Source organism: Colletotrichum paranaense (assembly GCF_030867605.1).
Source record: "Colletotrichum paranaense strain IMI 384185 chromosome Unknown Scaffold_3.1, whole genome shotgun sequence".
Classification (NCBI taxonomy): Eukaryota; Fungi; Ascomycota; class Sordariomycetes; order Glomerellales; family Glomerellaceae; genus Colletotrichum; species Colletotrichum paranaense.
The window spans coordinates 2,258,503-2,284,018 of record NW_026848961.1 but is presented as its reverse complement, the minus strand read 5'-3'; the positions used below and the strand labels follow the sequence as shown (position 1 = coordinate 2,284,018).

The 25,516-nt window shown below is 52.0% G+C and overlaps 11 protein-coding genes across 11 annotated transcripts; 7 read left to right on the top strand and 4 right to left on the bottom strand.

Moving 5' to 3' along the window:
- Positions 1-14: 14 nt before the first annotated feature.
- Positions 15-991, top strand: CPAR01_04330 (uncharacterized protein; the record flags this gene model as incomplete). The annotated part of the gene is made up of 3 exons (XM_060488611.1): positions 15-142; positions 214-296; positions 354-991. The coding sequence occupies 3 exons, from the start codon at positions 15-17 to the stop codon at positions 989-991; spliced, it is 849 nt and encodes a 282-aa protein (XP_060352817.1).
- Positions 992-1,517: 526 nt separating this feature from the next.
- CPAR01_04329 (uncharacterized protein) lies at positions 1,518-2,567 on the top strand (the record flags this gene model as incomplete). The annotated part of the gene is made up of 1 exon (XM_060488610.1): positions 1,518-2,567. The coding sequence occupies one exon, from the start codon at positions 1,518-1,520 to the stop codon at positions 2,565-2,567; it is 1,050 nt and encodes a 349-aa protein (XP_060352816.1).
- Positions 2,568-3,013: 446 nt separating this feature from the next.
- On the bottom strand, positions 3,014-3,704 carry CPAR01_04328 (uridylate kinase; the record flags this gene model as incomplete). The annotated part of the gene is made up of 3 exons (XM_060488609.1): positions 3,014-3,321; positions 3,389-3,613; positions 3,644-3,704. The coding sequence occupies 3 exons, from the start codon at positions 3,702-3,704 to the stop codon at positions 3,014-3,016; spliced, it is 594 nt and encodes a 197-aa protein (XP_060352815.1).
- Positions 3,705-5,617: 1,913 nt separating this feature from the next.
- Positions 5,618-7,451, top strand: CPAR01_04327 (cytochrome P450; the record flags this gene model as incomplete). Its single annotated transcript, XM_060488608.1, has 4 exons — positions 5,618-5,825; positions 5,983-6,182; positions 6,256-7,260; positions 7,326-7,451. 4 exons carry the CDS (start codon positions 5,618-5,620, stop codon positions 7,449-7,451), a joined length of 1,539 nt encoding a protein of 512 aa, XP_060352814.1.
- A 557-nt stretch (positions 7,452-8,008) lies between these two features.
- CPAR01_04326 (uncharacterized protein) lies at positions 8,009-8,657 on the top strand (the record flags this gene model as incomplete). The annotated part of the gene is made up of 3 exons (XM_060488607.1): positions 8,009-8,077; positions 8,174-8,317; positions 8,412-8,657. The coding sequence occupies 3 exons, from the start codon at positions 8,009-8,011 to the stop codon at positions 8,655-8,657; spliced, it is 459 nt and encodes a 152-aa protein (XP_060352813.1).
- A 180-nt stretch (positions 8,658-8,837) lies between these two features.
- On the bottom strand, positions 8,838-10,184 carry CPAR01_04325 (uncharacterized protein; the record flags this gene model as incomplete). Its single annotated transcript, XM_060488606.1, has 2 exons — positions 8,838-9,360; positions 9,427-10,184. The coding sequence occupies 2 exons, from the start codon at positions 10,182-10,184 to the stop codon at positions 8,838-8,840; spliced, it is 1,281 nt and encodes a 426-aa protein (XP_060352812.1).
- A 1,345-nt stretch (positions 10,185-11,529) lies between these two features.
- CPAR01_04324 (uncharacterized protein) lies at positions 11,530-13,427 on the bottom strand (the record flags this gene model as incomplete). Its single annotated transcript, XM_060488605.1, has 5 exons — positions 11,530-12,068; positions 12,125-12,212; positions 12,269-13,036; positions 13,093-13,227; positions 13,284-13,427. The coding sequence occupies 5 exons, from the start codon at positions 13,425-13,427 to the stop codon at positions 11,530-11,532; spliced, it is 1,674 nt and encodes a 557-aa protein (XP_060352811.1).
- Positions 13,428-16,354: 2,927 nt separating this feature from the next.
- On the top strand, positions 16,355-16,513 carry CPAR01_04323 (uncharacterized protein; the record flags this gene model as incomplete). The annotated part of the gene is made up of 1 exon (XM_060488604.1): positions 16,355-16,513. One exon carries the CDS (start codon positions 16,355-16,357, stop codon positions 16,511-16,513), a length of 159 nt encoding a protein of 52 aa, XP_060352810.1.
- A 1,060-nt stretch (positions 16,514-17,573) lies between these two features.
- Positions 17,574-18,309, top strand: CPAR01_04322 (uncharacterized protein; the record flags this gene model as incomplete). The annotated part of the gene is made up of 2 exons (XM_060488603.1): positions 17,574-18,042; positions 18,155-18,309. 2 exons carry the CDS (start codon positions 17,574-17,576, stop codon positions 18,307-18,309), a joined length of 624 nt encoding a protein of 207 aa, XP_060352809.1.
- Positions 18,310-19,642: 1,333 nt separating this feature from the next.
- Positions 19,643-22,154, top strand: CPAR01_04321 (fungal specific transcription factor; the record flags this gene model as incomplete). Its single annotated transcript, XM_060488602.1, has 5 exons — positions 19,643-19,788; positions 19,842-20,012; positions 20,080-20,803; positions 20,858-21,109; positions 21,162-22,154. The coding sequence occupies 5 exons, from the start codon at positions 19,643-19,645 to the stop codon at positions 22,152-22,154; spliced, it is 2,286 nt and encodes a 761-aa protein (XP_060352808.1).
- Positions 22,155-22,562: 408 nt separating this feature from the next.
- On the bottom strand, positions 22,563-24,266 carry CPAR01_04320 (cytochrome P450; the record flags this gene model as incomplete). The annotated part of the gene is made up of 3 exons (XM_060488601.1): positions 22,563-22,885; positions 22,945-23,860; positions 23,898-24,266. The coding sequence occupies 3 exons, from the start codon at positions 24,264-24,266 to the stop codon at positions 22,563-22,565; spliced, it is 1,608 nt and encodes a 535-aa protein (XP_060352807.1).
- Positions 24,267-25,516: the final 1,250 nt, after the last annotated feature.

The window sequence follows — 25,516 nt, the reverse complement described above, 5'->3', positions numbered from 1 at the left end:
GGATCGCTTCCTGCATGCATCATGCGCGAAATGGGACATCTCAACAAGAATACGCAAGGTGGCAGGCTGTCAGAATTTGTCATTTCTGGCAGCTGCAGAAGGGATATGCAACGCTTATATGCAACTCCATTTTAGCCTCAAGGTTTGTCCTTAGCACCCTTGAAGGCTTATTTCACCGGGGAAATGTTGAAGCCATGATCGCTCATGTGACAGTGAGAGGCTATTAGATGGAACCGACCGCGTGCTATTTCTCACCAGAAGGACAGCACATGGTCTGATTAAACACTGGATTCATGGTTCGTCGTTTATGGATCATGGATGACGGTTGACATGTCCATGCTAAGCTAATGAAGCTTTGATTCTTAGGCAGGGACCGGAAAGCTATGTCCATCAAGCAGCTATGTCGTTTTCGTGTCGTGGACCCAGACGTCGACCACCGAATTTACGTACGGAGCTATCCAGCCATTATGGTAGAGCCTCATTCAAGGAGTTTGCGGGGACGTCCCGCCGACGTCAAAAAGTTCGGATATTCTTGATGCACAACCGATGGGTTTGGAAAGCGGAGAGATCTCGTCGGCCGGGGACGAGGAGGCGCAGCGATACATGCGCGCATCACCAAATTCATCGGCAGCATCCGTCAAAATCGTGTGTCCACGGAACATGTCCGAGCATTCACTTTGCGTCCCCGGTCGACTGGCATTGGCCACATTTCGACAACAGCTTGGTGTCTCTTGTCGTTCGTCTCAAGTATGTGGCACTTGACGGCTGCGTCCCGGAGTGTCTCCTCTTGAGGCCCTTGAGAGCCTCCCCGAGCTCCACAGGCCTCGATGTCGTCGCCGCTGTCGACATGGTGCGGTCCGTTTCATGGCTCCTGCAGCCCAGCTGTCGCCGCGGCGCCAGGACCTCATCCCTGTTGCATCGGGACCTTGCCTTCCCTTCCTGCACCGAGTTGCGCGCACGGGTCAGGGGTTTCTTAGCCACAGAAGCTTAATCCTCCTTTCGGCCGCCGGTTCACGACCGTTTAGCTGTCTTGTACCTGTCAGACTGTCAAAAGTGGGTAATGGCTGCAGACCAGTACTTCCCGGCCGAGAATCACGGACGTCAACACAGACCTTTGTGGTCTGTATCCAGAGGATCCTTGCGTCGGGGACGCAGATGCTGGAGTCGCGAAGGCTGCTTCCCAGCCTGGAGACAGCGTTCTCAGGTTGTGAGCTACTGCAAGCTCAAGGATCGTTGACTTCCTCACGGTACGGATGTGTCTCACGGTTTCACGTTCCAGGCGCAGACGGGAGCCAACGAAGGTCCATCCTCCCATCTTGGTCCTGGATGTGATCTGGGCTTCAATCATCACAGACTGGTTGACCAAAGCTTATAAAACTGTTCGGTATCCCACCGGAAGAGAACGTTTTTTTGGAGCATCAGACAAGGATCTTAAGAACAATAGCTTGGTTATTCCCAAAGCCTCAATACTTTCTTCGAAAACCTTCAGACCCTTCGTCTGTTATCTTCACATCAAAATGGTCACCATGCGCCTGACCCTTGCTCTCTTCGCCCAGGCGGCCATCATTACTGCCGTACCTCTCCAGCCTATCCGAATCATCCAGATCGAGGAGAGAGCTGCAGGTGATCTTGACACCATTGAGCGTGCTCTGGCTCCCGTCTCCGAATCACTTGCCAACGTCGATGCTGCAGTCCTCTCTTTGGATGGAGGCCCAGTCACGGCAAACAACCTCCTCATCTTCTCTCAGCAAGCCCAGGTGGCTACCGACCAGGCCACAGTCGACATACAGTCTGCTGGTGACCTCAGTGCCTTCAGAGCTGCCAGGCTTCGCCGCACTACCGACGCTCTCATCGATCAGACGACTGTCACTGTGAACGACCTAGTCTCCCGCAAGCCTGTTCTTGACAACCTTGGCGTCAGTGGTGTTGCATTGGAGTCCCTCCAGAGGCAGAAGATTTCCAGCATGGCATTGACGGCTGCGCTTGAGGAAAAGGTTCCCAGAGTCGGGCAGAGAATCGCAGCTGAGGGCAGGGCTCAGATCGAGTCCGTGATGGACCAGGCAATCGCAATCTACTCTGAGCCCGCCGTCGCTGCTGTCCCGGCTGTTGCTCCTCCTCCTGCTACGCCTGCCAACCCCAACGCCATCCCTATCGCAGTTCCTCCTGCTGCTGCTCCTCCTGCCGCTGCTGTTCCTGCACCCCCGGCCGCTGTCCCTGCTCCTCCTGCAGCTGCTCCGGCCCCTCCTGCTGCCGCGCCAGCGTGGCCCGATCAAGCTCCTCAACCTCCTGCCGCCGCTGTCCCGGCTGCTGACCCCAACGGTGCTGTTCCTCAGGCTGGAACTCCTGCTCCCGTTGCGGCTCCTCAGCCGGCGCCCGCAGTCGCTGCTCCTCCCGCTGTTGCCCCCGCTCCTGCTCCTGCGGTGCCCGTCGCTACAGTTCCCCTGGTAGCCCCCGTCCCGCCTCCCCAGATCACACCTGTTTCCGGCCGCAAGGCCCTCAAGGACAAGAAGAAGAAGGCGTCAAGAATCAACGCGGTTGAGGTCGAGGGCGAGACTGCTGAGCAGTAAGCGCATCTATCAGTGATGATTATGAATTGGAGTTTCAAGGTACCACAGGCGCAGGAATTGGATTGAATGGGTTTACTTCAGAATGCTATAATATCATCAAAAATAGAATGATCTAATGCATATTAATGCACATCACAAATGTTTGCTGAAGAAAGCATATTTATCACTGAGTGAAAGCCTCATAGAATCATAGACCAATTGCGCGTGGTCTTAACTCTCCCAACCCTGCTACCCTAGACAAATTAGCTATACGTGAAAGTAAGCTAAGAGCGCAGGGAAGTGCAAGATTGAGACTGAGCGTACATAAAGTTCGATGCCATTGACTGGGCAGATGCTACCCTACTGCAAAACAAGGCATTGCAGATCACAACAGTGCCATACATAAAACACACAAACAATTTCAATTGTGCAGCAGCACCAGCAGCAGAAGCAGCAGCAGCGCGGCGCTAATGCAGGAGCTCAGCAACGCTAGAGATTATCGTGACTAGTTCCTCGTGGATTTTCGCGACGGATGGCTCCGCGTCGACGACGGTCAGCTTTTTGCGTTTGCGGAAGTCGTCTACCACAAGTGAGGTTGTGGTTTCGAAGGTGAGGAAGCGGTTTCGGATTGCTTGCATCTGGTCGTCGTCGAATCGGCCGCGGGGGAGGAGACGATGGAAGCTTGTTTCTGGAGAGCATTGGAGTACGAGGAAGGGGGTTATGGGGCCGATGAGGGTTTGGAGTTGCGTTGATTGTTCTATTAATCTTGGGAATCCTTTTGGTTTGGGTCTAGATCACCTTCTGTGTTACAGAATTCCCGGGGGGTTGCAGAAGCAGCTTACCATCTAAAATGAATACTCTTGTGCCACCCTCCATCAACTTTGTGATTCGAACTTTGAGAATAGCCATTGTAATTTCAATCGGACCTATTGTGCCTGCAAGCATGTTTGCTCTGATGATATCTGCGTGGGGGCCTTCTTCCCCGCGTTCCATCTCCTCGCGGAGGACGTCGCCGATGCTGATGTGCGAGAGGTTGTATTTCTGAGAGAGGAGGCGGCATTGCGTGGCTTTGCCTGAGCCGGGTCGGCCTAGTATGCTGATCACGACAGGCACTGAGTTATTTGGTTCCGGTTGATGTTTTTCATGTGGTTCTTCCATAGTGTAGGTATCGTATGGATTGGAGTTTCAGGACAACATATTATTGATCCTGAAAAGCTGAGAAAGCATCACCTCATCGAAAAAAGACTACAAAAATTTGCAATTTGACGAATTGAAATCATCAAGGTTGTGGGGTTAATTCTTGATCAAAGAGGTTCAATTAAGGTTGTGTTGGTTTTCGTTTCTGTTGGTTTGGTGTTTTGTTGGTTCTCTCGTTTCGCGTGATGCAAATACCCATGCTTGCCACCTCTGGCCGGGCAGAACACGATTGAATATCATCTGGTTCAAGTCATATTCAATTTGGAGATGTGGCCCAAGCTATTTTGTCATTTCTTGTTGTCTCTTTCACGAGTTCCTTGATTTGTGTGGTTCAATGTCACCACACAGGAGGGTAGATGTTTGCTGGTGCAACCTCAAGTGAGGTTCGGGAGTTGACAAAATGACGGGGGTTTCCTAGGCGAACAACTGGGATGTCCGCTGCTCGCAGTGGTTGATGCAACGTGGGGGTTCGAATATTTCCCCTTCTGGGATCCCGCGGGCCCTCGGTTCCTCCTCGAACCACGGGAACCTCAAAACAACGGGCAGTCAAAAACTCGAGTCCCCTCTTATCGCCAACCACGCATGAAGCGGCCCATAATTAAGGCTTGTGTTAAGTGCAGGTTAGGCGCCAGTTGAATATGTGTTTCAACGACGAATAATCGTGATGGGCAAACGGCATCAGGCTCTCTTGCGTTGATGCCTAGGGAGGGCTGATTACTTAAGCTCTAAGGTGACGGTCGGGAGAAATCCGAAGGTCCGGGAGCAGGCTAGCGCACGGATACAACATTCACAATAGTGTCGTTTTTTGTTTTTTTTCATAAAAGATATCACCGACAGAACATTGCTTTTGTACGCCCCGGGAATGAGACTCGAACGTTGGAAACCGAGCACGATCAGCTGAGTGAGATCGAGCCCAATCAACCATTTTCCTGGACAAATGCCCCTCAAATGAACAATGGGATTACCCAGTGGCCACAATACCAAGCATGTAATCTGGCCTGAGGTCCACGTCATCTGGACTTTTGAACTCCAAAGTCCCCTTTCCTTGGCCGGAGATCCATCTTGGACGGAGTTCCAGACCTCGTCATAACGCCGGTCCACGATGCTTTACATATGCAACAGGACTAGATGGGAATAAGTTCGAACTCTTGGCTACACACACCAACTCCAAAGTACTCCAAAGTTCTCCAAATCACTCCAATATCATTGGAGATGAGTACGCAGCCCCGTTTGCCCCCGTATCCTCCTCACCGGTTGAAAAAGGGGGCAAAAGGAAAGGAAGGAAAAAGCAAACCAGATTGTACGGTTTACCAGAAACGAACAATATGACGCCGAGTGGCTTTTTCCCGACTTTTTTGCTGAATCCCCGATGGGGCCCTTGGCTGTCGTGACCCTTGACTGCATCCGGGGTCCCGGTCCAACGAGGGTCCCTTTCACTCCTTATCAATTATCTCATCGTCAAAGCTCAACGCTCAACTGCCGTTCAGCCCCTTTCCCGAGAACAGCCAGCTGAGCTCCCAGCCCAGGGAAAAAATTAACGGGATACGGGATCGGCACGCACGACTCAACCTGACATTTCCCTTTCCCTCCCTTCCCCCCCAGTTCTTCAAAGCGCCACTGCCCACTATGAGGCCCTCGCGCTCAAGCGAGATGATGGCATACCATCAGATTCATAAAATCCCACGAGGACCGTAGGCCCCGGTACCGAAGCTAGACAGGCCCCCTTCGAAGCGCTCTTTAAAGTTCCTGAGCCGCCGTCCCGGGACTACTACATCTCAGGGCCAGTTCCCAATCCCACATGTTGATCACCTTCCCTTTTACTCCTTCATACATCGCACTCTTCTCATACTAAGAAGGACTTGCGACTGACAAAGATGGGTCTCATTTCACAACTGTACAGCCTTCGTTGGCTCTTTGCGGCGATCTTGGTAGCTGTGTACGTCGGCCACAAGATCAGGACGTATAATCGACTCCGAGCGTTCAAGGGCCCGGTCCTGTGCGGCTGGACGGAGGCGTGGCATGCCTGGGCGATTCTGACTTTCAAGTCTCACCTGAAGTACGATGAAGTATGCAGGAAATACGGTGAGTCTCTCTTCCTTCCCATCCGTTAGGGTTTCTACCCCAAGTCCTCTTCACCGTCTTCTTCCTTACAAGCGTCGTGATCGGCCATGCTGCCAAGTTCACGACATGGCCCGAGCTGAACATGAAGGAAAGCCCAATGCTGAACCCATCCTCTTAGGGACGATCGCTCGCGTCGGGCCGAACGACCTGATCACATCTTCGCCCGAGCTTCTCGTCTACATGAGCGGCATCCGGTCGCCGTACACGCGAACGGAGTGGTACTACCGCGCGTGCCGGCACATGTCAGAGAACGATCATGTCTTTAGTGAGATGGACGAAGAGAAGCACAGGGTGCTGAGGCAACGGATGGGAGCCGGGGTACGTTTTTGACGATCTTCACTTACCTAGTCTGATACGGACCATGCCAGTACTGACGAAACCACCATCAAAGTATTCTGGAAAAGAGAATCTGGCGTTAGAGGACTCGGTCGACACACACGTGTCGGAGCTGGTTCAGCTCATCCGATCAAAGTACATGTCCACCGAGTTCGCGGCGCGACCCATGGACCTGGCCATGAAGATGCAGTACCTTACGCTCGACGTCATCAGCAACATCAGCTACGGCAAGCCCTTTGGCGACCTGCGCGCCGATGAAGACATGTTCGGCGTCGCCGAGTCAGCCGAAGTCGGCATGACAATCTTCACGTACAAGATCGGCCTGGGCCTCTACAAGATCCTGCAGAAGCCCATCGTGGCACGCCTCCTCGGCCCCAAGGAGACGGACGCCTCGGGCTTCGGTCGCATGTTCGCCAACGGCCGCGCCATCATCAAGGAGCGCCTGGCGCGCGACACGGAGAAGCGGTCCGATATGATTGCGTCGTTCATCCGGCACGGCCTCAGCGAGGACGAGATCCTCTCCGAGACGACACTGCAGATGATCGCCGGGTCCGACACCACCGCCGCGTCGCTGCGCATCATCATGCTCTACCTCCTCACCCATGCCCGCGTCTACGCGAAGCTCCAGGCTGAGATTGACGCGTACGTCAGGGACGGGCAGATTGGCTCCCGGCCGTCGGGCATCGTCTCGGATGCGGAGAACAGGCGGATGCCGTATCTGCAGGCCGTCATCAAGGAGGGCATGCGCGTGCACCCGCCCGTGACAAATATGGATCCCAAGCGGGTGCCGGACGGAGGCGACACGGTTGTCGTGAACGGCGAGTCGGTGTTCTTACCCGGCGGGACAAACATCAATGCCGCGGCGTGGCCGATGCACCTAAGCAAGGAGATTTTTGGCGAGGACGCGGACGAGTTCCGGCCTGAGCGGTGGTTGTTGGAGGAGGACGAGAGGCGGTTGGTGAATATGCATCGGGTGCATGAGCTTATCTTTGGGTATGGAAAGTATCAGTGCCTCGGCCGGCCCATTGCGATGATGGAGATTGGCAAGACCATTTTTGAGGTAAGCCGAGCACAGCATCCCTTCGCGCACCTTCTGAATGACCTGTGAGCTAACATATCGAACAGCTAATGCGCAACTTTGACTGGTGTCTTGCGAGACCTGACACCCCATGGAAGGAAGCGAACCACGCCGGCGTCTTCACCCACAACGATATGTGGGTGCTCGCTTCCGAACGTCCACAGTTTCAATGAGTCAACCTCGTGTTCAATGGGTATTGGGGTGACGGAGTCTAGGAGTAGGTCAAAGAGATCCAAATAAACGGACTCGGTAATGGGAACATTGGGATTTGGGGAAACAGAACCCTAGATGGCTGGCTAAGTCTATTGTCGTTTGGCTGGCGCGCGTTTGGGGGTTGGAGCTGTGTGTTTCCGGACTAATTGACGGCCGGCGGAATTCAGTTTGATAGATCGTAGCTGCGGCGCAGCCCGGGGTTCAGTGCCCAGCCTAGCCGATCGCGGTCTGACAGCCGCCGGGTGGCTTAAGCGATGGTGAGGGATGTTTATGCAGTCAGCAGATAACCACCAATGGGCGGTTATCTGTTAACCCACATGAAATCGTATATGAACCTAGGCATTCCCCTCAATGATTACAGATATCCATCTTGCGATATTATTTTCAAGAGACTTGATAGTATCAGGCTCAACCATCCATACAAGATCTCCAAGCACGAGAGGGCCCCTTTCGACCAAAAGCGCCAAATCTGTCAAATTCCCCCACGGAACCTATATTTAGCTCAAGAACCGTAGCCATGGGTCAAACGCAAAGTATCTCTGCAGAGATTGAAATCCAGGCTCCGCCGTCGGCCGTGAGATCAGTGGTAAGGACCCTGTGAGATAGAGCGAACCCGACGCGCGTTTCGGACAAATGATGGAAACTTCCATGGAAGCTCTGTGCTGACTTTGCGTCTAATTAGTTTCTGGAGTTCAGCAAATACAAGCAGTGGAGCCAGAAGTGGACTATCGAGCCGACTGAGCCGGGCAAGGATCCCTCGGAGCTCAAGGATGGCGATAAGATCAAGGTTGACATGGGAGGCATGGCGTTCAGTCCAGTCATTGTGGTAAGGAGTTTTCAGTTCTTCTCCGCTAGATGGGTTTTGCTATCTACAGTATGGTAGTTGTGGTTGAGTTAACCGACTTTCTTTGAATAACTAGGAAAACACAAGTGAGACGCTCCATTGGGTGGGGTCAGTTCCGTTCTTATTCACTGGCAAACACGAGTTTTGGTTCAACCCGAGTGAGCAAAACTCCGGAGGCACCAGGTTCATTCAGGTCGAGGAGATTCGTGGCCTCTTGGCATTTATTATGGCACCAATGTGGGGTTTCAGGCAGAAGGTTCTTTTTGGATGGAACCAGTTCAATGAAGATCTGAAGAAAGAAGTCGAGAGTCGCCCGTTCTGAGATATAATCTGTCTCGATCGAAGACTTTCATTGAATACTGGAAGAGATATGAGAGGGACGAAGTCAAGGTTGGCCAGAAGCTCTAAACATGACTGGAATGAACTTTTGGTAAATGAAAGGCTATTTTCCCAAAGCAATTTACATCCAAACTCGAGTAAGAAGAAACATTTGCAGCACCAATCAAACTCTTTGTCGCCAACTGTAGTGCTCCTTCGGGCTCTGCATCAAGTCTCTCATATCCTGAACCTGCTTCGCTCGTGGACCCTTCTCCAGCAAAAATTGCTCTTCAGCTAGCTTTGCATACTCAAGCGCCTCCTTCTCCATTCCCAAGGAATTATAATTCAATGCAGCAAGTCTGAATGCATCCGAACCGTGAGATTGGTCAAGCTGTTCTTGCCGGTAGAGCGAAATAAGCTCCTCAATCATCTCCTCGTCGACTTTTGCGCCGTTCCAGTGACTCATTTGCTGCTCGATTTGCCACATCTTGCCGAGGCGTTGATCAGAAGAGCGGATGAATGCCTCGGAGAGACTGCATTGCTGACAGGTACAGCCGAAGCCCCAGTTGCGCTGAGCTCGATCTTGGCGGACGGCACGGGAGCTGAGGGAGTCGACGTAGGAGATTGTAAGTTCCTCACCAGGCTGAATGTCTTTGATGGCATGAGTGTAGTGCCGCATGTCTGAGTCGTCAATATAGAAGGCGACGCTAGGCTGTGTTAGTTTATGAGGTGATATATGGCCTATAAGCCATAATGGAACTGAAGAAACTCACTTGGGTCTACAATCATGATTGTAGCGCGAGACCTCTGGGTAGTTACCAAAGTGATGACCATCTCTGATCCCAAGGCCAAGCTCAAATGAGTTGGTGTGCATGATATCGTGCACCTTGTGTCCCGTAGATTGATGCTCGCGAGACTGACCCATCTGCGCCATGAAAGCCTTTCGAGTATCCCGCGGAAGCTTTCCAGCGGCAACATCAAGCAGACGGTACTGATTCTCCAGATCAATATCATCAACGAATCTGCGGTGCACAACAACAGCCGGCGGATGAGCCATGATCCGCTGCCCACGCCGGATATGCTGGTTCGCAATAACACCCAGCCCCTTGCCGGGCATCTCCACCACGCGGAACAGCTCGCTGTCGCCCTCACCCTTGATCGACTCTTTTGCAAAAGCCGCTAGATGAGACGCCTCTTCGGCGTTGTACGCCGTGCTCACGAGGACGATGCCGCGGCCATTGGCGAAGGATGGCCGCGAGTAGGCGCAGTACGCTCCCGCGCAGGAATGAGGGCCTTGCCAGCCTTCGTCCGAACGCCAAATATCCTTCTTGGGCGGCTTCGCTGTGCGATTTCCGGCGAGATTGTCCAGGGCAGGCGACCCTCCAGAGGTCAAGACTGTGGGTTTGCTGCAGGCGAGTTGGGAGTCTGGGAGAAGCGGGCTTGCGGCGCATGATTCGAATAAGGGCACTTGAGTCTTGAGGCCTAGTGTTTGGCCAAAGGCCAGGCCTGCGAGAAGCATGCGTATACTCATTTTGATAGTCGTTGGTCTTGTGTTCGATGATTTTGGTAAGAAGAGAAAGTTCGGTCTGATGTATTTTCGCGTCGCTGTAGAGAAGAAAGCTCGGGACGACCCTCGATGGCTGTTCTTGATGTTTCAAGGGCGCGTTTCAAGATCGCCGCACCAAGGTCCGTGGGTCGCATGCGAGTTCTGAGCTTGTTGCACACCTTAAACGCGAAGAACTCCTGGGGATGTGGGACCAATTGAGTCTCTTCCTGACGTATTATAGCTTAATAAATAATTTCCTTTTTACCGCTGCCAATTGTCTAGCAAATTGGTGGCCGTGGTTGCAGTTTCCATGCCCCATCAAGCTGAGGTACAGAACGAACGTTGAGAAGAAAACACAAACTAGGCATGGTCACTTTGAGAATCAGAAATGCGAATAAATTATCTCGTAGAGCTTGTGGAATCTATTTCTGAAGAATAAAGAAGCTGCCTTTTCCAGATATATCTTGTTGCCCGTTCTGGAAGTGGTGGTCAATCTTCATCACGAAGCGGTCTAATGGGACGTGCCGCGGCTTAGATCCCGTGCATTTAGTCATATTGATTGTAACACGGGCATTTATCATACTATTTCTCTACACCCGCTGAGCCTCCGATAGAGTCTTCAGTGAAGCTGTCCGGCGGGAAGCGGTATTAACGCAGAGAAGCACGTTGGCGTCATGTTCAGCCTGGTCCTTGATTTTGACGACGTAGTAGCTGCCAGTTCTGCTTCCACAAGATTAGATTGAGTCCATTACACCTTAATCTTTCCGCCCTCGCTGACCGATGTGTATGCGGGAACGGTAAGGATACCGCCGACTTGAGAGACGGACGACATGTTGAGACTAGGTATTTAGAAACGATATGGACAAGATAGAAAATTTGAAGTTCGAGAAAAGTTAGAGGTTAGCAGTTCTTACTAACAGACTCCAATAACCCGGCGCGTGGTTTCGGGGCAGTATTGGTCGGGTTCTTTTGCTTGGTGGATATGGGTCAGGCACCTGGTCGAGAATCACTTCTTGAGACATCCAGAGAGACAATTCCCGAAGTAGCATTGTAATAACTGGGTGGACTCGACCATTAATATGCCACATCTGATTACACGACGAATCTCCAATTTAGGTACAGTTCTGTGGCTTCACAAACGGCATGCATACTTCAATCTCGTGTAAGGTCAGGTCGATGTTTTCATCAATTGTTGCTAACAAACTCTCAGATGCCACGTATCGTGGGCAACCGACTGAGAGGGTAAACTAGGTACTAAGAATTATCTACGGCGCATCACGCATTATCATCCAACGTTTTCATGTCTCTCTTCCCGTTTCATTATCCAGCTTCAAGGAGCGGGGGTGGCAGCAGGCAAGCAGGCGCAAGCACTGCTAGCCTGAGCAACCTTATCCTCCTTGGCGCAGTTCTGCACCGCGTGCGCGGGAAGAACGCTAGCATCCTTAACAGGCTTGCTCAGGAACGACTTGCAGAAAGCCTGCGACTCCTCGAGACGGCCAGGGACGGAAGTGGCGCGGAACGAGCGCAGGCAGTTGTCGGCGTTGCAGACGGGGGCCTTGGGGCAGTCCTTGCCGGTCAGCTTGACAACGAAGGCGCCGCGCTCGATGGTGTTGATGAAGATGTAGCCCGAGGGGAAGTAGGCGTACGAGGACCAGGTTCCGACGAAGCCGACGTAGCCGCCGCCCTCGAAGTCGTCGTCCTCGGGGTAGATGTCGAAGTAGGCGGCCTCGCAGACGCCGGCGCCGGTGGGGTCGGTGGGGATGGAGGTGCCGTCGAGGACGCGGAGGCCGGCGCCGTAGTGGGATTGGTAGATGTAGTTGTCGATGACGTACTGGTTGTGGTCGATGGCCTTGGTGGGGTGCTTGAACTCTGTAATATTATTAGTCTTCCGTTGTGCGCTGGAATAGGTTATTTGTGATACGCACCTCCGGTCTGCTTGGGGTTCTCAAGGTCTCTGATGTCCCAGATGAAAGTGACGGGGTATCCGTCTCCGCCAGGGCCGTTGCCACGAACCTGTAGGATCAAAGTTTAGCTTTTGCTGATATTTAGTATGATGCAATTTAACATACCTCATCAAGCTCGTCGTCGAGGACAAGGAACTCCTGGTTGTTCACATCAAGGACCCAACCCTGGTGAGTGTAGGAAGCACCCTCGTACGAGATGCGGGAGATGATGTTAGTGACGTTGGCCTTGTCGGTAACGTCGTAGATGGTGAGAGTATCCTCGTTGTAGCCGTAGCAGATGTCACGGCCCTGGTAGCGCTTATCGGGCCCACGGTAGACCAAGCACTGAGCGTCGTGGACGTATCCATCGTCCTTGGCGCAACCCAGAGAGACGGGGTTAGAAGGGTCCGTCAGGTCGAAGAAGTTCAGACCGGCGGCGCAAAGAGGGTCGGTACGGGGCGCGGCACCAACGGCGACACCGTAGTTGAGCTCCTCGTTGATGACAACGTTGTGAGCACGGCCCAGGGGCAGGAGGGCGTTGAAGTGACCGGTCAAGTCAGCCTTGGCGTCAAAGACAACGGGGTTGGCGGGGTCAATGTTCAAGAGTTTCTTCATGTCGAAGATCTGAATGCCGTGGCCAACGGCCTCGGAGCCAATGACCATGTAGTGCTTGTAGGAGCGAATCTCGCGCCACTCGGAGGGCGCCGAGTATTGGGGCAAGCGGCCGAGGTAGACGAGCTTGCCGTCCGAGAGGATCTCGGCGAAAGCGGTACCCTCATACTGGCCGATGGCGACGAACTCACGACCATCGTCGTTGGTCCATCCCCACGAGGAAGAGCCCTCAGCAAGGGGTCCACCGAGGGCAGCGTGGCTGACAAAGGAATACAAGTCGGCCTAGAATATGTTACTCGAGCGTCGCGGCAAGAGCCATGTTTCTGGTGGGAACTTACGTTGTGACACCTGAAGGTGTTGTTCCTGTCTCCAACGACAGCCTCGGCCCAACCGTTTACACAGGGGGTGTAGCCCAGCTCGGGCCAGACCTCACTGTTGTAAGCACCAGCTTCTCTCTGGCGAGCGAACTCGGCCTGGTGTTCTTCATCAGTCCCAGTTCCTGTCGTGCTCGTTAGAGTTTTGAGCTTACCTTCTTAGCAGCGATGACTTGTTCGTGGACCTTGCCAGAGTCGTAGAACTCAGCCGAGATGGCATCGTTCATCTGGATCTCCTTGGCCATCGCCGAGGCGGCGAGGACGGCAAGGGAGCCGAGGTAGGATGAAGCGCGGACCATGGTGCCTGATGTCCAATGCAAACACTCTGAGCGTGTTTTGCCTAATTGAAAGGGAGGATTGGACTGAGATGAGCGAGGGAGGTGGATTGGAGGCTAGATTCCCTTGGAGATCAAGACGAACTGTTTCGATGAGAGGTGGGCATGGTTCTGGATTTATATCCTGACCCATTAGTATGGACGGACCATAGTAACCAAAGTACCAATTGTGTCTGCTAGTCATTACTTCCTGTCATGGAAGCTTGATATGCAGTCATGTCGGGATGCCTGCTCGCGCCTGGGACTGCTGGAGTCCATCGATCTGGGCATTGTCTCGGCAGTACCAGGGGGACGTGAGTTGGTTCAGCAAATGTTCCTCGTGGAATTGCAACCATGGGAAAGTCGGATGCGACCAAGACATGCCAGGCTCACTGCACCGCAACATGTACTAGGCCATGTTGCCGGATGCAAGACAGACGGGCGGTGCAAATAATAGCAACGGTTGCCGGCCAGTCACAAACGGCGGCAGGGTAACATCGCACAGTGGGGAGCACTCCGTACAAGTGAGGTACCCAACTATCCACAGACGTAGCAGTGAGCGATAATTAACGAGTAATTCCGGGCGACAGTTCTGCTCAATTGGCCACCCGCTGGAGTGTTCTTGGAGGCTCTTGGCGGGGATCCCGAAAGGGCAGGTCCCGGGATTAGTATGGCCTTGGCGGACAACGGTCCGGGGAAGCTTCGCAGTCACGGCGCAGGCATAGCGGGACTTGGAAGTCCACTTGTCCGGGATGGCCTCCTTTTCCTTGGGCCGCTTCATTCTGATCTGTTGATGTCCTTCGAAGCTGGCAGCGTATACGAGGTACGCGATCACTTGTCTGCGTGATAAATGTCGCAAGTTGTCCCTTGGTCATACCGAGATAGGAGTCTTTCCATCCCACGCGTGCTAGTCTTGCAAGTAGCAGTTCCCACCAAACGGAGGGATTGAGTGCAGTCAGACTCAAGTTGAATCGCCAGTGTCATGACTGACTGTTTCGTTGCGACCAATATTGAGCTTCCACTCCGGATCTACGGATAAGTTGAGGTCTGGGGGCATGCTCAACTGCATGCAACCTCACCTCATCAATCCCATGATGACAGCTCCCGCGTGGAGCCCCTGGGTGGCCGAGGCGTCCGAAGACTCTCCCCTCACGGAGCGCAGGCCGGCACGAGACTGAAAGCGGTGATGAGGCTCGCGGCAGCAAAAGTTCTTTCGGTGCGCGATGCATCGGTGCCAAGGCTGATAGCAGTGGGCCAAGTACCTGAATCAAACAGGACGTCAGTACCTATTGGTTGGACAGGGACATGTTGATAGGCAACTGCCAAGCAAACAAGCGGCCGGTCCGTCTTGTCTCCCAGGCTGCCTTGTTCAGCACAGAAGTTGGATACGATGGAAGGTCAGAGCTAGCCGTCGACGGCGTTCCTTTTCCTGACATGGGGCGCGATGATTTCCCTGTCGTAGAACGGCTTTCGAGACAAAATGTCTAGGTCACAGGGTGTAGGAGATTACCAGGAAGCGCGCCAAAGTGTTAGTCAGAGGTAACCCGTATTGACTTTCTTTAATCGTCGACTGCCGTCTACGGATAGAAGGTCGGTGGGAATAAGCGACGACACCCGAACTCTATCTAAAAGTTAAAAGAGTTTATTTCCCCTTCAGGTACCTCCTGGCGCCTGCATCTGCAAAGTCAACAGGGATCGTACCAAGCCCCAGTGTGAATGGTTCCCCAAATCTCCACCTCCGAATTGGCTTCCATCGGCTCTTTTGCCTCACCTCCTTCCAGTATTGCCATTTTCTTACGCGGAATCGGGTCAGCAATGCAATATTTACCCGTCTGATAGCTGCACGGAGTGACGGGCTGGGAACGAGGCTAGGGAGCGTTGGGTTGAATCGACAGAGTCTGAATAAGAATGACTGAATCGATAGCTGAAGCGCACAGACAGGAAGACTTTACCCACTGGTCTGACTAAGAATACCTGCGAGACAGTCAAACAAGCTGTCAGAACGGGTCAGAATATGATCTCTTCGCATTTGAGCCTTGACTATTTTCCATGCAGTCGACTAGTGCTGCTGCTAGCCTGCTACTGCCCCGATTGCTTCTATTGAGCCGCTTCCCTGCAATTGAAGAGGGCAACTTCTCGCTCGGTTAATAATGACTGACCCGACATCCTCACTATCTCCCCCGCTTTAACTGTCCAAGCCTCGCTAGACTTGAAATGGCAGGAGACCAGAACCGTTACTTTGGACCAACATCACCAGGCCTACAGCCGATTCGATGTCTCCACCTCCACAAGTCATCCAACATCCATGATTCTCGTTTTGATTTCGAAGGCACTTTCGTATTCACAATCATACCCTATCAGCCAAGACTTCAGTCTCCAAGTGTTGCGTTGGTCCATCCGGGTTCCTTTCTCTCGGGTCTGCTGTTGGAGTCCTCTTGAGCCAGCTAACAATGAGGGAATGCAACCTCCCGAAATTGACGTTAGTGCTCGTTGTCTTCACGACAGTCGAGCGTGCCGAGGTGGGCAGAATACCTGATCAAAGCCAAGAGTCTAGCAGCTCTCCAAAACAGCAATTCTCCCGCCGGCCCACGCGTTGACCAGACGAAGAAAGCTGGTCGATGACGATAGATGAGAATGGCAAGACGTGATCAGTCTACGTTTCCCAGAATTTTCTGTGCGCAAAATGTTGTCTTCAGATCCAAAAGATTCTAAAGAATTCACTCTTCTTACAGGACTCGGGCTTACTCGACCGGTTTGCGTACTCGTGCTTGTGCATGGTAAATATCAGCGAGTGGCATTTGACATAGTCCACATTGGAGTCTTCCCGACTTGAGCCGCTCAGGAACTGTTGTACTCTGTACTCTGTAGGTAGCTTCCTCTCCTGATCAGCAACTCGCAATGATTCGCACTAGATGCCTGTTCGTTCTGTTGCATCCATGCACATGTGCATCTCGCGTGGCTGCACATGGTCAGTCTACAGACGCATGGGTATGCGGGACGGGAACAGCATGAACGTCTCCTCATTCCGCGCGGCTTCCGTCGCTTCGGCTCCATTCTCCCCATTGGGCTGATGTAACTGCAGCATTCTGCCTAGACCGTCGTTCTTAGACCTAGAAGCAGAGGGTGGACTCATGGGCCCAAAGAACGGATGATCGATCGGCATGGATGCGATTCGGTCCCTTGGCAGGGGCTGATCTGGGAGCTTTGAACGCAGATTTGACCGCCTGTCATCAGGTGCTCGAGGTGTATGACCCGGGCTTTGATCCAAACAGACGGAATGGAGGAATTGTGAGAAAACCAATGTTGGTTGTTGATTATTGCCGGGTTTGCTGTTTTTGAAGCCATTTGTTGGTACTTGCAACGAGCCTTGCGATCCAGTAAGTAGATATTGTTATTGTGATGATCACACGTCCCTTCAAGGCAACCAGCGACTCCCTGTGTACCTACCGTAAATAAACTGCAACAAAGACCAACGTCATCGCAAGAGACAACTCCGGAGCTGAATTCGCACTAAGTACTGGGAGGCGCAGAAATGGTTGCTTGCATACCTGTGCCATGCCAGGAAGTTGAGAGAAAAAATGCCTTAGTTCTGACGGGGCTATCACATCACTACAAACACAATACGATCTCGTATTCGAAGGTTGAATGCTTGTTATTACTTCTTGAACTTGTGCTCGAGGTCACACTCATAGATGTCCCGACTTCCGAGCGTTATCATTCCATGATTGCTTGCTCGATACGAGATCCATTACGGCGGCTGAGATTCGAGGGAGCGAAGAATATGGGAACTTCTGATCTTTAAGTGCCAAAACCGGTTGATGCGACCAATTGAGCTCTTTGTCTCTTTGTGGTATTCAATGATCGTGAGCACCGACCTCGCCGCGGCGTCTTTGCAAACAGTTTCTGAATAACACTGGCAGCAGAGTGGTCTGATGACTCTGGTCCCATTTTCCTTTGTACGATCTTTTCGTGCTACCACTGAGCCAGTCATCTAGATGGGCAGAGGAAAGACTCATAAACAAGACTCACGACCCATTGGAATCAGTCTTAGTTTCATGCTTCATCGAGAACACGCTCTCTTCCATATTTTAATCCCTCGAATCGGTACACCCTTTTGCACGTAATAACACAATGTACGGCTCTACTGTCCCCCTGATCATCTGCGCCCTTGCCGTAGGCCTAGCCACAGCCCACGCAGTCCCAATTGATACGACCATTGATCCGAGATCTCTCGATGAGCAAGGAAGAGAGAAACAGCCCTGGGCAGCCCACGACGTCCAATGTCACAACGAAGCCGACTTCCCGGGCCACGCCGATATCAACCCCAGCATGCAATGGGAAGCTTCGTTGAGTTTCTGCGCCAGCGACCAGGGCAAACGGATCTTCACGACGTACCATGACCCGGCGGAGAACCATTATCCGGTTGTTTTCAGGTCGCGCTACAGGTGGAAGGATAGCTGGAAAATCAACTACGACTTTTACGTTCAGTGGGTGGCTGGCTGCAGAACCGCGTTCGGTGCGCAGAGGGTCGATGATCCTTTGCTTAGCAAAGACGGAAAGCCGTCCTGTGCATCCATCATGAATGGCAATTTCAAGAAGTGTAAGTCAACTCGGGCCACGACATCACTGGATTTCAACCTTCTTAAGCAAACGAGCAAAGTCGAAATCGATCGCTACAATATCTGGCACTGAGTTAATCTTGCAATATTCAGGCAATAACGGTGGCGTTGGCGGCGCAACCCAAGTCGGCTGTCTTCTCTACACTTTTAACGGTGGGAAAGGCGATAATCTACTTACGGTGGCTGAACTTGAACATCGCAAGATCTACGACGAGAAGTACAGCATCACGAGGGGACCAGACCCTTGAGTCAGACGTAGACTTCCTCATCACCTGAAGACTTAGCACGTTCTGTGCTTGAGAGAGGGTATTTAGGACAGGTATCGTGGTCATTGGACGATATTGCGCTAGTTGAAGGCTCTGCACTGAAGATGTGGTACCTCTTATTCTATAATTCTCAAGTTAGTCTAATCCCAGGCAGCTATGTTGAGGCTCTTCCTCAATTGCATAGCTTTTATGTTTCAGTTCTCAGGACGGTCGATACTGTTGTGATTTGTTACAGCTTCTGCCTCCCTGAAAGGATGCATCTTAACGTCAGACAGTTTGGGAGTTGGCCTATCTCACTATAATTTGTTCCATAATCACGATCCTTAGTGCCAATAATTTTACATACCTGCCACGCGGCAACAAACTTCTCATCTAATGCCCTTAGAAATCCACCGCCTTCGTAACAAATCTAAGGCGTGCATTGCATTTGAGATGATTCAATGCCTTCAGTGCCTTGCAGATATCAGATAGTGCAGGCTGAAATGTGCTGTCATTTCCTGGTCTCTCTTGACGCTCAATTTAAGAATTCCGCTGACCTATTACTGCGTCCCTTTCTTAACGTGTCCACAGAAATTTCGATTGTGAGTCTTGGTTAGCGACATTTAGATCGGCTCTTTGGATCAGTTAATCTTGACCTGTTGATGGGATTAGACTAGACATCGCTTGATTTTTCTTATTTGCAACACGCATTGACTTTACTCATTGAAGCATAATCTAGTTGATTACAGTTGTTGAGGAAGTTAGGTAATTTCTCAATTGTGGTATGAAGTCCTGAAGTTATAGAAATTGCGTCGTTGTGAAGAACCAAGACCAAATGCGATTGGTAGCCTGCAGCTTATGGCTTCGGAACCGTTCCGTGGCGGCTCGATAGGTGAGTAAAATCACTGAAGTAAGTAGTGTGGTGTGCAACAGTGTAAAGTAATTGTGAGCCCCTCAGTCCAAACTTGCTGTCCAATTCATGGACGCCTATTCAATTATCCTAATAAGAACAAAATTTCCTTCAAAGCTCTAAAGTCTCTGGAATTGCGCACAACAGACGGAGGATGTCTGTCACTGAGTAATTGCTGCAATATTGGTGGCTCATCAAACCCCACGAAGCAAGGCGGGTGCGGGTAACACATGCGGGGAAATGTGCCGGAGCCCGGATCCCAGTCGGTATTCGAGGGTAGCACACTTCGTACTTAACCCCCACTCTTCCCCCAGCCTGTCGAGTCGCGGTGCAGCATAACTCCTTTGAACTCTAACGGTGGCCAACCTCCTGGCCCGATATTCTGTCATTTCCGCGACTCATCTCGCACTCCACAAACTACTCAAGATGACAGTAGAAGACGAGGACTTTGACCTGTCAGGTAACGAAGAAGCGCAGTCTCCCACGACAACATCGGGAGCGCGCAGGAGGTCGGTGGCTAGCTCGACGCATCCCACGAGGTCCAAGCGTGCCAAATATGCAGCCGCTGCTTGGTGAGTGAAACCAAGTCTCAGAATTTCATAAGTGGAAGCTTACCATGAAATAGCACCGAGTGCAAGAAACGGAAACTCAAGTGCATCAGGTTAGAAAACGAGGAAGAATGCCAGAGGTGCATGTCAGGCGGCGTTCCCTGCACCTTCGGCCCAGCTCCTTCGCAAGATGGCGCGACTGGTGTCAGGGAAAGGGTCAGAAGTAGGAGAAAGTCGAGGCAGAATAGGTCAGTATGCCCTATTGTTCAAGTATGCTCAAATGCCTTGTTTTAAATGCTAATTCGCACCCAACAGCCAGCCAAGTACTGATCTCCGGAGCGAGCTCTCTGTGCTCAGAGAGCAGGTGGCTACCCTCGCAAATACCGTAGGAAAGCTGGCCTCGGACAAGAGCCGTCAGGGAATGTCAGCTTCTCCAGGATCCCAGCAACAAATGTCTCTTCACGACAACTCCTCTGTACAGGGAGAACAAGAACCGAAGCAACCACAATTTGTGGGACCCACCAGATCAGCGTTTAGTCTCAAGGTTGCCGAAACGTCCTTAACGAGGATGGGGATCTCAGCCCAGGATCCGGTCACGGCAGCGGTCAGCGAGTCTCTTGCACCGACCCGATACCCGACCCCCGAACAATCTGAACCCCCGCAGTGGGCACCTGGAACAGATATCCTTCTCACTATGCCACTTGAGGAATTCGTGAGACTTCTTGAAGTTTTTGAGGAAGAGGTTGAGATAGTCTACCCCTTTATCGACACGCGTGAGATGATTTCGAAAGCAGCAGATATTCGTGCGTACGTGGAAGCAAATACAGATTGCATGGCACCTGGCACCATGACAGGCGGGAGTGTAGACATCAAAGATGTCATACTCGCAAAAGTAGCTATAGCCATAAGCATGGTGGTCGAGGCGCATGGCAAGAACTTATCAAGCAGCAAGCTGGTTGAACCTGTCAAACATCTGATCTACCAGCTTACGCTCGATGCGGAGGCTGACCTCAAAGTCATTCAAATAATGGCCATGATTGTAAGTCCGACAGACCCGTGGTTTTGGTAGTGGAAGCGGCTGACACTATGAAAGAGTATCTACTACTTCTTCTCAGACGAGGAGTTACTCGCATGGAGAAACATTGGCATCGCAGCGCGAGCATCTCTGGAGATGGGCTTACATCAGAATCTGAGTCTCACAGACAATTTTCCAGATCCCAAGACGCGGAGTCTAGCAGTGCGGGTGTTCTGGTGCGTTTATGTATTGGATCGTCGCTGGAGTTTCGGAACCAGTCTATCATTTGCCCTGTTTGACCGAGATATCGATCCAAACTTGCCTGAGCCAGTGAGTAACCCTACAATTTCGTAAGAAGCTACTTTGCTGACCTGAGTTCCAGTCTGAAGATTTCCAGTACCTTCGTTGTTTGATAGGTTACGGGCGTTTATGCTCCAAGGCATGGGACGCTCTGCCTCCATTCAGCGCACCATCTCAGTCTATTCCAAAAGACACGGTTGCGTTCCTTGACTTTACAGCGCAAACTTGGCTCAAATCAATACCCCCTGATCTTCAACTACGACATCCGCAACATGGCAGTATACCGACAGCTCAGCCCCGATCCATCCGCCGGCTACGAGCCCTCTTGTACCTGCGGGGCAATCACATAAGAACTCTGATACACCGACATCATGTCATCAGCTCTGCAAGCATCGAAGCTGATGTCGAGAAGGCACGTCTTGTCGTGGATATTGCTATCGATAGTATATCCGTCTTGGTTCATCTGAGCGAAACGAGCGATATCTACGAACGGCAGCAGAGCGCGTTCAACTATTTCCTGTTGAGTTCCCTGGCGGTCATCTTTCTTGCCGTCTGTCATGGCACCAGAATATTTGCCGAACCATGCAGAGACAGCTTCCTCGCCGCGGTGGAGCTCGTCAAGTGTTTCTCTCGCCAGGGAACAGCCAGTCGCAGACTTTGGAAGAGCATACGGGGTCTCTTGCCCCTAGCTCATCGCATCGGGCTCCGCGGTGATGAAATTGCTGGTGGCCGACGTGCTGATGCAGGCGCGCAACAATCTTTGAACATCATCTCCAGTTCTTCTCACCCCATGGACACTGTGATTGAGGAGGAGAATCCCACGTCGGCTGTGGGTTTGGACTCGGAGTTTGCCCCGATGCCATCGGTACAACCCATGGGTATGAGTGCAGAGTTCGGTGCTGGAGCTCCAGATGCATTTGTTCTCAGCAACGACCTAATGTTCCTCTTCGACGCTTTTGGGCAGACTGAGGACATATGGGCAAATGGGATGCAGGACTGCGTGAATGGCAACGAGCAGCAGCCACCATTGTCTGGAGAGGAGGAGATTTCACGTCATTTTTGGGGTTTGATTTAGACTGCTCTTATGGAATTGACCAAGGACTTTTTTCAGCACAAGTCTTTGTGAATGTAAAATTACGACTACTCGTCGCAGTCTCTGGCAGGAATGGGTCGCAAAATTGTATTATCAGTGAGCAGGGTAGCAGGGCAGCAGGGAACGAAAGCATTGAGCCTTGGAATTTCGGGGTCTTCATGTGTATGGTAAAGCGTCCTTAACTGAATCAAGTCATCCTTCTCTCACAATCAGGATGCTGGGGATGTAAAAATATATCTTGATCTTGAACGAAATCTTGCATTTGGTATTCATCCCCTATCTAATTGGAAACTCCCTGTCAAGCTCACCTCCTCCAACCTCCTCTCCTCCCATTTACATCAAGTACTTTCATCTACACCATCGCCCATCAACTATCCAAAAGCGCACCCATTACACCTTCTCTTCGGTCGCCTTCAGCACATCACTCAATGTGCTAGTATCGCGAGGCACAAATCTCGCCTTGTACGGCCTAGGCATTGCTACAAGGGAAGTAGGATCGGCGTTGCCAGAAACGGGATGGTGGTCCACATCGTCGTGCTTCTCAATCTTGAAGCTGTTGAGAAGTCTCATGTAGACGAGGTAGAGCTCGCGGTTGGCCAACAAAGAGCCAGCGCACATGCGGTAGCCGACGCCGTATGTGAACAACGGCGCGTCAGGTTGCTCGAACCACCGCTCGGGGCGGAAGACCTCGGGGTCGGTCCACACTTCAGAGTCTATGGGGTGTTAGTGGAGTACTTGAAAATTGAGGCTCAAGGTGAAGTATATGTCTTACCCATGTTGCAAGCCCACGCGTTGAGGAAGATGACTGATCCTTTGGGGATGACGGTCTGTCCGTAAGGAACATCACGAACCGAAGCTCGGGGAAGAGCAAGGCGAAGGACAGTGTAGTATCTCAAAGATTCTCGCACCAAGGCCACGATGTACTTGCACTGTTGGTCGTCCTCGGCGTCGCAGAGAGGTTGCTTCTCGCTGTAGAATTCTCTAATTGCGGCCGCAGCCTTGTCTTGGATGTCTGGGCGCTGAGAAAGCATGGCGATGAACCAAGCCACCTGGGTCGTGATGGTGTCGAGTCCTCCTGACAGCATTGTCAAGCTGATGGAGGTCAGCTCCGCCTGGTTCAGCTTCGCATCCTTATCCATGATGACGTTGGCCTGGATACAGGGCTTGTGAGTGCCGTTCGCCATGCGCTCATCCAGACCTCTGTTCAGGGCGGTCAAGTAGACATCGCGTCTGCTGCGCATCTCTCGTGCCTTGGCGGAGTGCATGTTGATGGGGTTAATGCGCAGGAGAGGGATGTAGTCCTGAAGGTTGCCCGTAGTTGAACGGAAGCGGCTAATCTCCTCTTCGACGTGAGTGATCTCCTTGAAGAGGTTGTCCTTCTGACTGCTCATGCGAGTACCCCAGTTTAAAGTCAAGGCAAGGGACAATGACAGGCGTTGAATCATTGGCATGGGATCAACGGGAGCCTGTCCAGCCTTTCCATATTCGTAAAGCTCCTTAATGAAGTCTCGCGATTCGACATCGAGATGCGGCACATAGGTGGCTACTGAGGGTCGGTTCAAGGCTGAAGCAGCGCCTTTGCGGCGACGCTTAAGAGAGTCGCTGTAGGGAGATGTACCGATGGTCGTTCCAGCCGTATCTGAGAGAACCTGAAGTCCTTCAATCAGCCTCATTGCCAAGGTATTGGTCTAAAACACCATGCTATGTCATCATCTGCTTACATACCTTGTGGAAAGTGTAAAACTCTGGGCGAGAACTGAGTGCCTGAGCATTCTGTCCGAAGAGAGCCCTGGCCGCAGAAGCAGAGTTCACGACAACAACAGGAACATTGCCTAGTTGGATCTGGTAGACAGAGCCAAACTTCTTGGCCCATTTACGGTACTGCTCAGCCGCGTTGACCCGGATATCCCACAGGTTGCCGATGAGTGGCAGCCCTCCAGGACCGTCTAGTTTTGCTATCCTGGCCTTGGAGCGAATGAATTCATTTGCAATGACGTAGATGAGGGGTAGGAGGAGAATTGAGATGGCAGTCGACTGCAGAGCGTGGTCAAATATTCTTTGCTTCAAAGCAAAGACGGCAGTTGAGATGGCCATGGCGTCGAATTGAGATGTTTCTGTGCTTCAACGTGTTGTAGACGATGAATTATGTTGTAAATCTGATTCAGTACTCGAATTCGCTAGCTAACCACCACCTCCATGATATACGGACAGACCCAGCTCACCGTGCTTACCCGGCTTCAGAGCCGCTCTCTGATTCTCAGAAGCTTTCCTGCCGGGTCCCGTCGGTACTGTCCTTCCTGGCAAAACGCCATCTGGAAACAGACCTCTCGGAACTGGTTTATTACAAAGTACACTAATTCCCCGCGTTCCCCACCCCCAGGTCGCTTTGCAGATGCAGCCAAGAGTATGACCCCCGCACGGAACGTCGGGATGGCTTGCAGAGAATGCGGGGTGCGTTCCGAGCGGAAGCTATGGGGTTCCGAGTAGCAAGCAGTGTCGTTCCCGAACCGTTCCCTGGACTTTTGGACCTCTCCAGGCCCGATAATATGGCATGAGCAGGCATTGCCTTGCTTGAAAGTCGAATGCCAAACGTGGCTTGGACTTATTCCCCTATTTTCTCAACTACAACTAGATACGGCAGACAGACGTGTCAAAGGTAAGAGTAAAGATATCGCAGCGGTTCCTTATCTTTCGCCATGAGTCAGACAGTGAACAAAGACACGTTCAACAGATATGGTGATTCTCTCTACAAGGATGGCCGGCATCATCACAAATGACCAATCAGGTGACCAAGTACCTACCTTACTCCTCATAGGTGTCCAACACTTCTGCAACATCAGGACCTTGCCTCTCGTCGATCACGGAGGGGGCTGCTTATTGTTGTTTACTGAGTCTGTGAGGCGTGTTGCATTTGGTGACCCCCAAACTCCCAACTGCCCTCTCTCGGAATGCGGAAATCGCCCATGCTCCAGTATCTCGCTTCTCGACGAGAACGGTCAAGCGCCGCCACCGGGCATTGTCACCAATTCCTCAGCCCTGAACGCGATTCCCATCCAACTAGAAACACCAAGAGCCTGTTAAGATCAAAGCATTAGCAATAGTTATTCTGCTAGGCATTGTGCCGCTGCTGCCGCATCATCAAAGCCAGACTGGCGCTGATAGTTCGCGCTGGGTAATCCCAATCCCCGACATACCCGCGTGACTATCAGTTTGTCACATCCCCTTACTCTTCAAAATTCTGCATCCGCCGTGCCCGGTACCCCAATTCCGTGTTCCGGACTCGAAAAGAAATAAGAAAGAAAGCAAACAAAGTTGTGTAGGAAACACTCAACAACAAGAAGCGA